Source organism: Macaca fascicularis, chromosome 12 (genome assembly GCF_037993035.2).
Source record: "Macaca fascicularis isolate 582-1 chromosome 12, T2T-MFA8v1.1".
NCBI classification, from domain to species: Eukaryota; Metazoa; Chordata; class Mammalia; order Primates; family Cercopithecidae; genus Macaca; species Macaca fascicularis.
This window is the reverse complement of record NC_088386.1, coordinates 16074273-16087668: the sequence shown is the minus strand read 5'-3', so window position 1 is coordinate 16087668 and position 13396 is coordinate 16074273. Positions and strand designations below refer to the sequence as shown.

Here is a 13396-nt window from a genome sequence, read left to right as displayed (position 1 = left end):
TTTGTAATTTTTATCATAAATGGATGAGTATTGATGATTGCATTTTGTTGCGTGTGAGTTGGAAGCTTTGTGACATATTATATACACGTCCAAATGTATGTATTACAAAGGAAATATAAACTGTTTCCAATTACCAATTACCATGAGAACATAATTGGCCCCATGAATTATATCCTTATTATACCAAGAATTTAATAGACTCTCATGTTCTTTAATTTGATTCATTCCTTGTTTAAAAATGTTTCAAATAAATAAGATAATTAACAATATGGAAAAAAATATTATGTATAAAAATTGGGACTGATCCTTGGTCTACAACTGGCAAAGACCAAAACAAGCCATTCAAACCTTGGTAGCCAAAGTCCCCATGTATAAAGTGAAATAACACAGAGGTTATGTAAAAGATAATTATTAAGCCAGGAATAATCTTTGCCATTTAACTGGAAAAGATTATTCTTGATGATTCACTGATTGTGATTTTAAAGAAAGAAATAACATAACTTTATAAATGTATACTTATTTTGCACATAAAGGCGTACTAATCAATAGAAAATTTTTGTAAATGTCTAGCATGTGATTGTTTTGATTTTTCCAAGAAATACTTTTCTGGAAAATAATTCACTCTCAAATTTTTTCTCAAATTATCTGTATATTTGTATACATATGTATACATCCATGTGAATACATACATATGCATATATTTGTATTTATGTAAATTTTGAAAAGAGTAGATTTCTATTTATCTATCTATCCATCTATACTTAAATTAATATTAAGCAACATCCTTAGAGTAGTTCAGTTATTCTTATGTATAAAATGGCAAATGTATATTGTTGGTACTATATCAATGCCCTGGCTCTAAACATAAGTTTTAATTTTGTTTCCAAACTAGAGAATACTATATCACTATGGTTAAATGGGTAAGCAATACCAAGACTGTGGTAAGATGGTTAAACCGACCTCAGAATATCTCCATCCTCACGGTCTGTGAGACCACTACTGGTGCTTGTAATAAAGTGAGTATAATTTACTTTTCTTTTATGCCTAAAATGAAGTAGCTTATGCAACTTTACAAAGGGGAATCAGAAAATGCTTTGTACAAAAATTTCAGTGTTTAACTTTTAAAACTAGTAGGAAAAGAATTATTCTATTGAGAATATATACTTTAATTTATAAAGCTTCCAAACTTTGAAGTGAACAATATTGATGATAAGCAGAAGAGAACAAACTAAGCTTTTAAAAACCAAATTAATTTTTATACAACATGAAGTATAATCCAAGCCACGTTAGCTTCTTTCTCAGATATGGAATTTTTCTCCATATTTTGTCTTTGATTATCTTGAGAATATAAGAAGTTTCTTTCCTATCTTCTTTAAACATATTCCTTTTAATTTTTTCTGCAGTTCGGATAGATCTAATAAAATAACAGTGTTTCTGTCCCAAAATTAAGTAAAACAAGTAAAAATATTGGTTCATGAACCACTCTGTTTTGAAATCATGTTACATTTCCATTCCTAATATCAGTTTTTATAAACTCTGTAGTAAATTCAGTGTGTCATTTTTAAGATTCCTGGTAGAGAAAATATTGCAATAAGTTTAAATGGTTATGTGTATGGTATTTGGGTAAAGGATTTTTAGATTAACAACTGAATTTTCAAACTTCTGTTCTGGAAAAGATGTAGTAAATGTTACTTGACTAGCTTTTCTGTTGTAAACAACTGTAAAATTGTACAAAATATGCAAAACAGCTGTTTTCAGATATGAGACATTAGGAGGATCATGACCATAAATGCTGAAATCAAGTAAATGCACAAAATCAATCTTGCTATGACTTTCTATTCACAACACTTTTGAGACCAAACGGCAAGGAGATGGAGCCCAAGCAGAGCAAAAAGATCTTTATGATCTAAGTAGACAGGGAGAATCAGAGTTTGAGGCTTTTTTGGTGACTAGCATTTACAGGACAGGGACCAGAGAAGTTGGAGCTATATAGAAAAGGACTCCAGCAATCTATGAAGAGTACCCCTTAAGTATTAGGCTCAATGCTTAGCTGTGCATACATATATGCTTCCATGTTGTCTTAAAGAAAACAACCACTAAAAATTTTTGAAGCAAATGAAGAATCTGCAAGTTGCAAAGTACTTAGGGACGTTAGAGTTCTGAACAACAATAGTGAAGAGATCTCCCTGAAAACCCCGGGTATTCAACTGAGAACCCAGAAAGAAAGAGCATTAGAAGTAGGGCTATTCTAGACACCTTCTAATCACCTTTCAATTATACTGTAAGGTATCAAGTTCATCTGTCTGTAAATTAACTGTCTACTAGGACAAAGTTTACATTTTTAAAGGGAAAATTACAATTAATAAAGACTATCAACAATGTAGCATTTATAATGTCAATCATATGATCAATACTATATATGTAGAAAAGTGAAAAATATAACCTACTCCCCTTCCTCAAAAATATCCAGTAAAAGCTGACCTACAAAGGATAGTAATATTGGAATTAGCAGACACATAATGTTTTAAAAGTTATTAGAAATGATAAATGTTTGAAGTGATGGATATCTTAAACACACTGATTTGATTATTGCATCTTGTATACACGTATCAAAATATCACATGTACTCCAAAATATGTATGATTATTATGTATTAATAAAAAATTAAAAATTAAGGTATAAGTAAAGTACTATGAAGAGAAGAAATCTCACGTGTGCAGTTAAATGAGTTTTGGCAAATGGATATATCCCATAATTCACATCATATCATGATGTAAAACATCCCTATTATCCCAGAAAGCTTCTTTGTCCTCTTTTCCAATTAATATCAGTTCCCAGAGGCAACTAATATTCTTATGTCTATTATAAATAGGTTTTGCAACTTACAAAAGAGAATAGCTCCAATAAATAAACAGATGAGAAATTTTAGTAGAGAAATACAAACTTTAAAATGAAAATAAAATTTCAGGAACTGAAAAATACGATATTTGAAATGAAAACATTGAGTAGACAATTCAGAAATAAATACGTATGTTTATAGTGAACTGATTTCCAACAAATGCATCAGAACACGTATCAGGGAAAGGACAGCCTCTTTAGTAAATATTGCTGGGAAACTGGATGTCAATGTGCGGAAGAATGAAACTAGATTTGTATCTCTCACCATATACAAAATTCAACTCAAAATAAAAACTAAACCATAATTTCCAAAACTATAAAACTACGAGAAGAAAACAGAGAAAATGCTTATGGACATTGGTCTAGGCAAAGATTTTATGGCTAAGACTTCAAAAGCACAGACAACAAAAAGAAATGTAAATTGGTACAGCTATTATGGAAAACAGTATGGAGGTTTCTCAAAAAACTAAAAATATAATTAACATATGTTAGTAGCAATTCTACTACTGGGCATTTATCAGAAACAAAGGAAATTAGTATATCAAATACATACCTACATCTGATGTTTACTGCAGCTGTGCTCATAATAGTCAGGATGTAGAATCAACCTAAATGTTCATCAATAAATGAATATCGTTTTTAAAAATTATATATGTATGCTTTTTTAAAAAGTGTGTGTGTGTATATATATATAGTATACGTACATAAAACATTCCGTTGTACATATACAATGGAATACTATTCAGCCATAAAAAAGCATGAAATTCTGTCATTCATGGCAACATGGATAAGTCTGGAGGACATTACATTAACTGAGATAAGCGAGTCAACACAAAGATAAATATTACATGTTCTTACGTCTATCTGGGAGCTAAAAGAAATTGAGCTTATAGAAGTAGAGGGTAGAATTGTGTTTATTAGAGTCTGAAAAGCTTGGGCGGAAAGGATAGAGAGTAGTTAGTTAACAGATACAACATTATAACCATATAAGAGGATTAAGTTCTAGTGTTCTGAAGCACTGAAGGTTGAATGTGGTTAATAATGATTTAGTATATATTTTCAAATAGCTAGAAAAGAGAACGTTGAATATTTAGAACACATAAAAAATGATAAATGTTTGAGGTAATGGATATATTAGTTATCCTGACTTTGTTATTACACATATTTTACATGTATCAAAATAGCACTCTGTATTTATAAACATATACAATAATTACATGTCAACTAAAAATAAAGGAAAATACATCACCAAAGTGAATGTATGAAAACGAAGAATACTTGAATAATTTTACATCAATTAAGATAAAAAATAAAGAATGAATTAAAGATAAATTTATTTAGTAAATTAAATAAATTTAATTCATAATTAGAAACCTTGCCACAAAGAAAACTCTAGAAGCGGGTGGATTCATTGATGGATTCTATCAATTATTAAGGAATAAATCCTATGATTCCTTGTCTTCGTTTGTTTTGTGCTGCCATCACAACCTACCACAGGCTGGGTAGTTTATAATGAACAGAAATGTATTGACTTGCAGTTTTGGAGGCTGGGAAATTCAAGATCGAGAGGTTGGCATCTGGTGAGGGACTTCTTGCTGCATCATCCCATGACAGAAGGGCAAAGAGAGGGTGAGAGAGAGAGAAACAAAAGGAGGCTGAACTTGTCCTTTTATAAGGAGCCCACTCCTGTGATAACAAACCTACTCCCATAATAAAGGCATTAATCCGTTAATGATGGCAGAACCCTCATGGCCTAAATACCCCTTAGGATTCTACCTCTTAATACTGTTACAATCACACAATCACAATTACATTTTAACATGATTCGGGAGTGGGGAGCAAATATTCAGACACTATAACATTCTTACTAAGGAGTATATGATAGCATCCCTATACTGCTTAGAAAGTGAAGAGGAAAGATAACATTTCAACTACTATTATAAGAGTAGAATAATACTGATACCACAACTAGACAAGAAAAATACAAGAGATGACATTTTAGACTGATGTCTCTCATTAACACATGTAGTAGTCTGTTTTCATGCTGCTAATAAAGACATCCCGAGACTGCACAATTTCAAAAAAAATAAATAATGTTTATTGGACTTACAGTTCTGCATGTCTGGGGAGGCCTCACACTCATGGCAGAAGGCAAAGAGGAACAAGCCAATCTTACGTGGATGGCAGGAGGCAAAGACAGAGCTTGTGCAGGGAAACGCTCACTGCAAAATCATCAGATCTCGTGAGACTCATTCACTATCACATGAACAGCAAAGGAAAGACTCGTCCCCATAATTCAATCACCTCCCACCAGGTTTCTCCCACAACACATGAGAATTGTGAAAGTTACAATTTAAGATGTGATTTGGGTGGGACATAGTCAAATCATATCAACACAAATATGAGAAAATCCTTAAACATATCAATACTCAATTCCAGCAATATAAATAGAGGATAGTGCATTATGATCAAATGAAGTTAATCCCAGGAATTTAAGGTTGGTTTAATATTGAAAACCAATCAATATAATTTATTATATTAAGAAAAAAGAATTAAATATCTTGGTAGATGAAGAAAAAGCAATTGATAATATTCAAAACCAGTTCATGATAACTTTCAACATAAATGAATAAGAAGAGACATCCCCAATCCGTTAAAAGATACTCATAAAGTACCCCCTTACTGAATGTGCAAACACTAACCTTATTCATGTTAAGATTAGCAGTGAAGTAAGTGTATCCATTCTCAATACTGTGATGCAAACTTTTCCAGAGGCCCCACTTAGCAAGGAATCAGGATAGTGTTAGGAAAGGAAGAAGTAAATCTATATTTATAGATAACAAAATTGTGTACATTAAAAAAAAAAAAAAAGCCTACAAAAAACCCTAGAATACAAAATCACAATGTGTAAGGAAGCAAATGGGGTAAAATATAAACAAGTGGCAGGTAAGTCCAGAGGGTTTCTCAAACCAGTATTCTAACTTTTCTATAAGTTTATACTTGTTTCAAAATAAAGAATGAAGAAACAACAAAACATAAATTCTATACGTTAGTGACATTAAGTAAAAAAATCAGTTAAAATACCATTAAAACCCTTAAAACTTTAAATACACAATTATAAACTTAGCAAATATTGTGAAATACCCCAATACTGAAGACTGCAATGTTGCTAAAAGGCATTTGAAAGACCTACATAAATGGAAGCTATTCCATGTTCTTAAATAGAAAAGATTAATATTATTAAGATATTAATTCTACCCAAATTTAACCATAATTTTAATATAAAACCAATTAAAGTCCCTTCTGATTTTTTTATCAGAACAGACAAGCTGTTTTTAAAATTAGTATGGAAACAAAAAAATACCTGAACAAGTCAAAGCAATCCTGTAAAAGAATAAAATTGAAAGAGTTAGCCCTACCTGATTTCAAGAATAAATGAAAAGCTGCAAAAACCTGGAGATGCTAGTGGAGGCATAAGGACCACAAATATGTCAACTAAATTGAATGGTTTCCAGAGAATAGACCCACATTTATATGATTGATTGATTTTCTACGCAGGTGCTAAGGCAGTTCGATGGAGAAAAATCGTGCTGAAATAATTGACATCCCTATTGGATTAAAACAAAAATGATATTTGACATCTCATATAATATTCTAAAATCAATTTGAGATAAATCATAGCCCTAAATTTAAGAGCTAATACTGTCAATGTTCTAGGGGAAAATATGAAATAAAACCTTACTCTACTGAATAAGCCAAAAAATCATTAATTATGAAATAATAAATTGGACATCAATAAAATTAGAAACTTCTCATGAAAGACACCATTAAGGAAATGGATCTGCAAACTACAGTCTGGGAGAAAATATTTTGCAAAATGTGTATCAGACAAAAACACATATAAAGAAATTCTATAACTCAATAACAAAAATACAGCCTCATAAAAACATCAAAACATGTGAACAGTTACTTATAAGGAAGAGAATGAACACATGAAAAAGTACTCAACATTTGGCAAGGCATAGTGGCTTATCCTTGTAATTTTAGTAATTTGGGAAGCTGACGGAGAGAATCTTTTGAGGGCAAGAGTTCAAGACCAGCCTGGACAACAAAATGAGATCCCATTACTATGTACAAAATTAAAAAATAAGAAATAAAAGTACACAACTTCATTAGACATTAGCAAAATATAGATTAAAATTGTAACAATATAATACTACACATCATTAGAATGACTACACTAAAATCTCAAAAAACTGACCACATTAACTGTTAAAGAGGACGTGAAGAACAACAATTCTCATTCTTTGCAGGTGGGGATGTAAAATGATACTATTACATTAAAATAATATTTTAGTTCCCAATGAAGTTAAACATATATGTAAATACAATTTTTTGTGTATATATGAATTAGACACACATATATATACACACACACACACACATATAAAAACATACATTATAGGCCAGGTATGGTGGCTCATGCCTGTAATCCCAGCACTTTGGGAGGCCAAGGCATGCAGATCACCTGAGGTTGGGAGTTCGAGACCAGCCTAACATAGAGAAACCCTGTCCCTACTAAAAATATAAAATTAACCCAGCATATTGGTGCGTGCCTGTAATCCCAGCTACTTGGTAGGCTGAGGCAGCAGAATTGCTTGAACCTGGGAGGTGGAGGTTGCTATGAGCCGAGATCATGCCACTGCACTCCAGTCTGGGCGACAACATTGAAACTCTGTCACAAAAAAAAAATACAAAAAACAAACAAACAAAAAAAAACCCATACATTATAATTCCATTATAAAGTATTTGTGCACGAAATGAAAACTTGTGTCCACCAAAGGATTTGTGAAAAATAGCCTGTAGAGAAGCTTTATTTACAATAGCTAAAAAGTGGAGACTATTTAATTGTCCACTAACAGGGAATAGACTTTAACGTAAGGCATAGCTACACAATGGAATTCTACTTGGCAGTAGAGACAAAATACTGATATACTCAACAACATGAGTGAATCTCAGAAACATGTGGTGTGAAAGAAACCTCACACTACAGAGTACATAATATGTATTTGATGCATGATTTCGATTATCTGAATTTCTAACACAGGCATATGCTGTCTCTGGGGAAAAAGATCAGAAGTGATTGCCTTTTGAGAACCCCTGGGGAGGAGCATGAGATAATGTTTTGGGGAGAAATAAAGATCCTATAACTTGATGGGATCAATTTGTCAAATTCATCACATGATATACTTCAAATCTGTGCAATTCACTATAGGTGAAAACTTTAAAACATATTATTTAAATGGTCTATGAAGGAGAGACCTCCAGAGGCCGACTTCTCTTGGAGTAGAATGATCAGCATAGTCGTGGAAATTATATAGTTAAATCAACCATTTGATGCTCTTCTCATTAGGCTTGTATTATTAGAAAATTAGTCTCTTTCTTTTGACTAGATTATAGATTGACTGGGATTTCTCCACGTATTTGTTAAAGTGTTCTGGCTGGTTTCTTATTTGGCTGATTAGTAAGTCATTTAAAAACTGGCCTACAGGCCAGCTGTGGTGACTCATGCCTGTAATCCCCACACTTTGGGAGGCCAACGTGGGCAGATTACCTGAGGCCAGGAGTTTGAGACCAGCCTGGCCAACATGGTGAAACCCTGTCTCTACTAAAACTACAAAAATTCGCCGGGCATGGTGGTGCACACCTGTAATACCAGCTACTCAGGAGGCTGAGGTGGGAGAATTGTTTGAATTTGGGAAGCAGAGGGTGCAGTGAGCCAAGATAGGGCCACTACACTCCAGCCTGGGCAACAAAGAAAGACTTTGTCTTAAAAAAAAAAAAAAAAAAAAAAAAAAAGACACAGGCCAGGCGTGGATAGCTCACACCTGTTATTCCAATACTTTGTGAGGCCAAGTGGGGAGAATGGCTTGAGGCTAAGAGTTCGAGACCTACCTGGGCAACATAATGAGACACCATCTTGATTTTTACATAAAAAATTAAAGTAAAAATTTAAAAATCAGCCTACGTATATTGTAGTTAGAGAAAGCCCTTCTAGATAAAGATGTTGTAAATATTTTCATTGCATACAGATGACTGCAAAGATAAATTAAAATGCTTCAATAGAAAACAGATACAGTAATCCTATCATACTATTGATTTGACACCTTATTGATATTGTACTATATTTTATTCTATGTATGGAGTTTAAAAAACTTTGCATTATGTTAATTGAAATAATGAGACAAACAATAACACATGAAGTTTTGGGCTCTCATGGGTTCTACCAAAACTTGATGGTACTAACAAGCAGTGGCATTGGTGTCTATTTTATTTCTGTGCTTTATAGATATCAATAATGGTTATTGCTAGGGTGTAAATGGAGAATAAAGAAATTATTCAGTTAGATTTTTTGACATCTTCATGTAATGAAGATCTATTGAAAAAAATGCCCTGAAAATAGAAAGTGATCAATTATAATGTAATCATAATATGAATTTAGAAAAAGAAATTAGTATTTTAAAACCTATAAATAATGTATTATTAACAATTTGAGATGGGTACCTCTGCATGTAGGAAAATCCGTAATATATTGTTACTTATCTTTCTTAATTCAAATAGTTTTATTATAGAATCATTTCTTTCAGGAAACTACAAGATATTTCATGTCATTACATGTAAACGGTATTTCTAAAGCTTGTTTTTTCTACACATATTTAACTTGAGGCTTAATTAGTCTAATTTTGCTTTTTGTAAGAGCCAAAAGTCTTTGGCTCTGTTTTGAAGGGCCACATAATTTTGTCATTTCAAATGTTTCATATTTTCCTCAAAGACTGAGTTACTACTGATAAGAAAAAAAGAAGGCCATGATTATGAGTGAATTGAATATTGAAAGAATGTCTACTTTTTAATTTTATGCCTGGCTGTTTGCCCAGTTGCTTTGAAGGACTTAATAATTTTGTCTCCCAATGATGCCTAGAGGTGAAAAGAGACAGTGTCTGGTGGTTCAAAACAGTTTGAATGAGGTAATCAAACAGAGCTGGAAAATGATCTTCTATCCCTGGTGAGGTACTGCTGGGAATTCTGAAAGAGTTCACCAAAGAAAAGACTTTATAATTAAATTATCATTTAGTCCCTATTCTCTACTTACTCATTCAGATTAAATCAATAATGACAATGAAATCTCTCATGGTATTTCACCAGTTGAAGAGAGGTAAAAAAAAAAAAAAAAACACCTGATGATAACTGTGTTTTTAAAAAGTTGAATTTATATATGCTCATTTTGGTCTTTAGATGCTTCATGGAGTTACTTGTTTTGTTTCAGAAATATGAGATGACATCAGATACGTGGCTCTCTAAGCAGGTACAGTATAGGTGGTCTGTCACATCTTGGCCATTGTGACCATCCTGTTTACCCATTTCTTATGTGATAACTTTTTGTGAAAAGTATGAGTTTAAGGCTTTGCTAGGTTTGACAGAGTGATCCTTTTTCATTAAAAGGATCACTTATCACTTGGGCTTTATATGGCATCATTTGTGAAAAGGTTACTTCCATTTTTTTATGAGACATAAATTGTAGAATAACTGCCAGGATCACTTTTTAAATTATTTTGGGTAAATACACTTTTGTGTAGATGAAGGAGAAAAACTCAGGACCTAGCCAAACTGGAAATCATTAGCATTGTTCAAATTGTCTGAAAAATTGACCCGACCTTTACATAAATTGATCATGGAGATTATTCAAATAAATACTTCTCTTCTTAGTTGTATTCTAGCTCACAATTCTAGTTTGTGACATAAATGAGGCTGGAATCAAGATGAACATGACAGACTAAAAACCTAATCACTGTTATATGGTCTCATCCTGGAAATTCAGAAGGAAACACAAAGAGCTTATTTAAATATAGCTGAATTCATTTTACTCTTAGCTCCATTACTGAGTTTTTACAAAGGGAAATAATATGTGTGGTATGGTTTGGTTTCGTTTTCTTTTTGTTCTTTAAAGCCCTCTTTTATTTTATATTCTGTCTGTGGTGTTAATGACCACCCACCCATATTTTGAGACCTTCACATTTATCCAGACACTTCAGTGAGTTCTGAAATATCCAAATTTATGCTTGCCATCTCCTCCTAAATCTGTAAAAGTAGCTTCACACTCCCCAGGTCTGAACTGAACTCATTCCTTTTCTAGTCAGTCTTACTTATTTTTATCATAGGAGTCAATGACATAATTATCCATGCGGATCTTAAAACTATTTATCTAATAGTCATCCTTGAATCTTTTCTCATTTTTATCTATATATAATTAATACGTACAGATTTTACTTTCAAACATCTCTCAAGTCAATTTACTTTCCTCTAATTCACAAACACTGTCCAGGTTCAAACTACAGATCCAGCACGTCTCAAACCCTCAGGCACCTGCCAATCTGTTCACCCTGCAGGCTGACTGAGTGACCTTTTTAAAATATGTATTTAATTGTTGCTACTAACATTCCCCTCATACTTGCACTTCCACAACTCACAGAACTTTTCTCTCTTCTTTCTGTCCTTCAGATAAAAACCAACACCCTTAAAAGGTCCACAAGTGATGAAAGTGAAAACTTTTTCAGCTCTGTGTCATAGAATCATTTTGCCTGTTTTCTCCAGTCTAGCTACATGGACCCTCATATGCACAGGGACTTCATGAGTGGCCTTCCTTCTGAACAAAATTCCCTCAAACTTCCTTATTTGAAGCCTATTTATTTTTCAAACCTTGGCTTAAATCGCCTACATAAGAAGTCACTTCGTCTAACTAGCCTAACCAAATCACATCTCCCGATAAAAGTTATATTAAAGTCAAGTGTCATCTTTGTGTAACACTTAAACAATTATTGCTATGATTTTTTTTAACTAAGATACAAGGGCGTGAGGATGTTTATTTTTTGCTCCTAATTGTCAATCAAATGCCTAGTATAGAATTCGATATGTAAGAAGAGCTCAATAGATAGTAACTGAATGATTAAGGACAAAAGTAAAAAGGATTATAAATAATAGTTTGTCTGAAGGGTAGGTAGATGGATAGACACAAATTCATGCTTGTATATATATTATGAGTATATGTGTCTTTATACATGATTATCTATTAATATAAATACTTTTACCTTAGTCAATATACAAAATAAAATAGAAAAAACCCTGATTTTACAGCCAATAGTAGACTCGCAAATTTCAGTTAGATACAGAAAATAAGAACAATGAAAAATATATAACACATAATACTGATGCATTCTGAATTTCCCTCCATTATTAAACATCTTTTGCTGTTACTTTTATTGCCAGTGACATTCATAATAGTTTAACATATGTTAACATAATGCATGTTCTTTAGAGATTATGCTATCTAATTTTTAAATCCCAAATTTATGAATGTTTAATAGAAACTTTTTTTAAAAAACAAAGCATCCAGTTATTATTCAGTTAGTAAATGCCGTTGGTCATTTTTCACAGTTGATTTTTTTCTTCAGAAGCTCTAAGAGAATTTTATGAAATACTTAGAGTTATATGAAATTTAATGGATGAGCATGGTAGCAGTAATAAGAAGCAGCAAATTTCGAAGATAATTATACATTTAATAGAATCATCATATACTCTTTTTGCATAGTAGATAAGGCAAAGAGAAGTAGGCATGCTTAGCCTAGCTTTCAAGGGACATGCAGTTGGGATGACCACTGTATGATAGATTTGATCAAGGGATAGAGTCCAATATCCCCAGTTCACCATCTTGTGTGTCAAAAACACTGACTTGTATAATGTCATGAAACTGAGCAGTGAGATTGACACCACCTGTATGGAACTGAATGTTTATCACCAGACATTGTCAAGTGTGGGGAGCAGATTTTTTAGTCCAGCAAGGCGTTTGAGATTGTAGCCCTCATCTATTCCTGTTCTGAACTACTTCTAAGGTACTAGAACTGGGAAGAAGGCAATGTAAATGGGAGAATGCTCATATATCCGTATATGAGGAAAAAGCTATTCATCTTTTGAGAGAAAGTACAAAGGGAGAATGGTAAGGGAGGAGTTGCTATGTGGGGGTAAATCTGGTGGATAGAATGATATATATAACTAGTATTTTTGTTCATTGTATCCATATATTCATCTATTCACCAGTTATGAGTTGGGACCTACTGTGTCCTAGGCAATAGATCTAAAAAGATAAAATTTAAAATTTAGTTCAATTATTAATTGCCTAGTGAAGGAAGCCAACAAATTAACAGATCAATGTAATAGACTGCATTGGAAGCCATGATAAAGATGAATCCAAGATACTTTTTAGAATATCTGAGGAGAGATTTCCTAACTAGAGAAATCTTTGAAATTCTTTTGTTTCATGAGAATAAGTAAAAAAATGAATAAGATTTAGCAGAAAAAGGAAGACGAAAAGGTTGTTCCAGACAAAAGAAACTCCAAGAGAGATATATCCCACAGGAGCAGGAGATGGAACAAATAGAATTATTGA

General features: G+C 32.5%; 1 protein-coding gene across 4 annotated transcripts in view; it reads left to right on the top strand.

Moving 5' to 3' along the window:
- DPP10 (dipeptidyl peptidase like 10) overlaps positions 1-13396 on the top strand; it is a 1411130-nt gene that overhangs the window by 1324352 nt on the left and 73382 nt on the right. For all 4 annotated transcript variants that reach the window (XM_005572966.5, XM_065525407.2, XM_005572965.5 and 1 more), the window contains 2 exons: positions 893-1016; positions 10223-10261. In XM_005572966.5, the coding sequence (XP_005573023.3) occupies positions 893-1016; positions 10223-10261 (163 nt within the window). The remainder of the gene's footprint in view (positions 1-892; positions 1017-10222; positions 10262-13396) is intronic.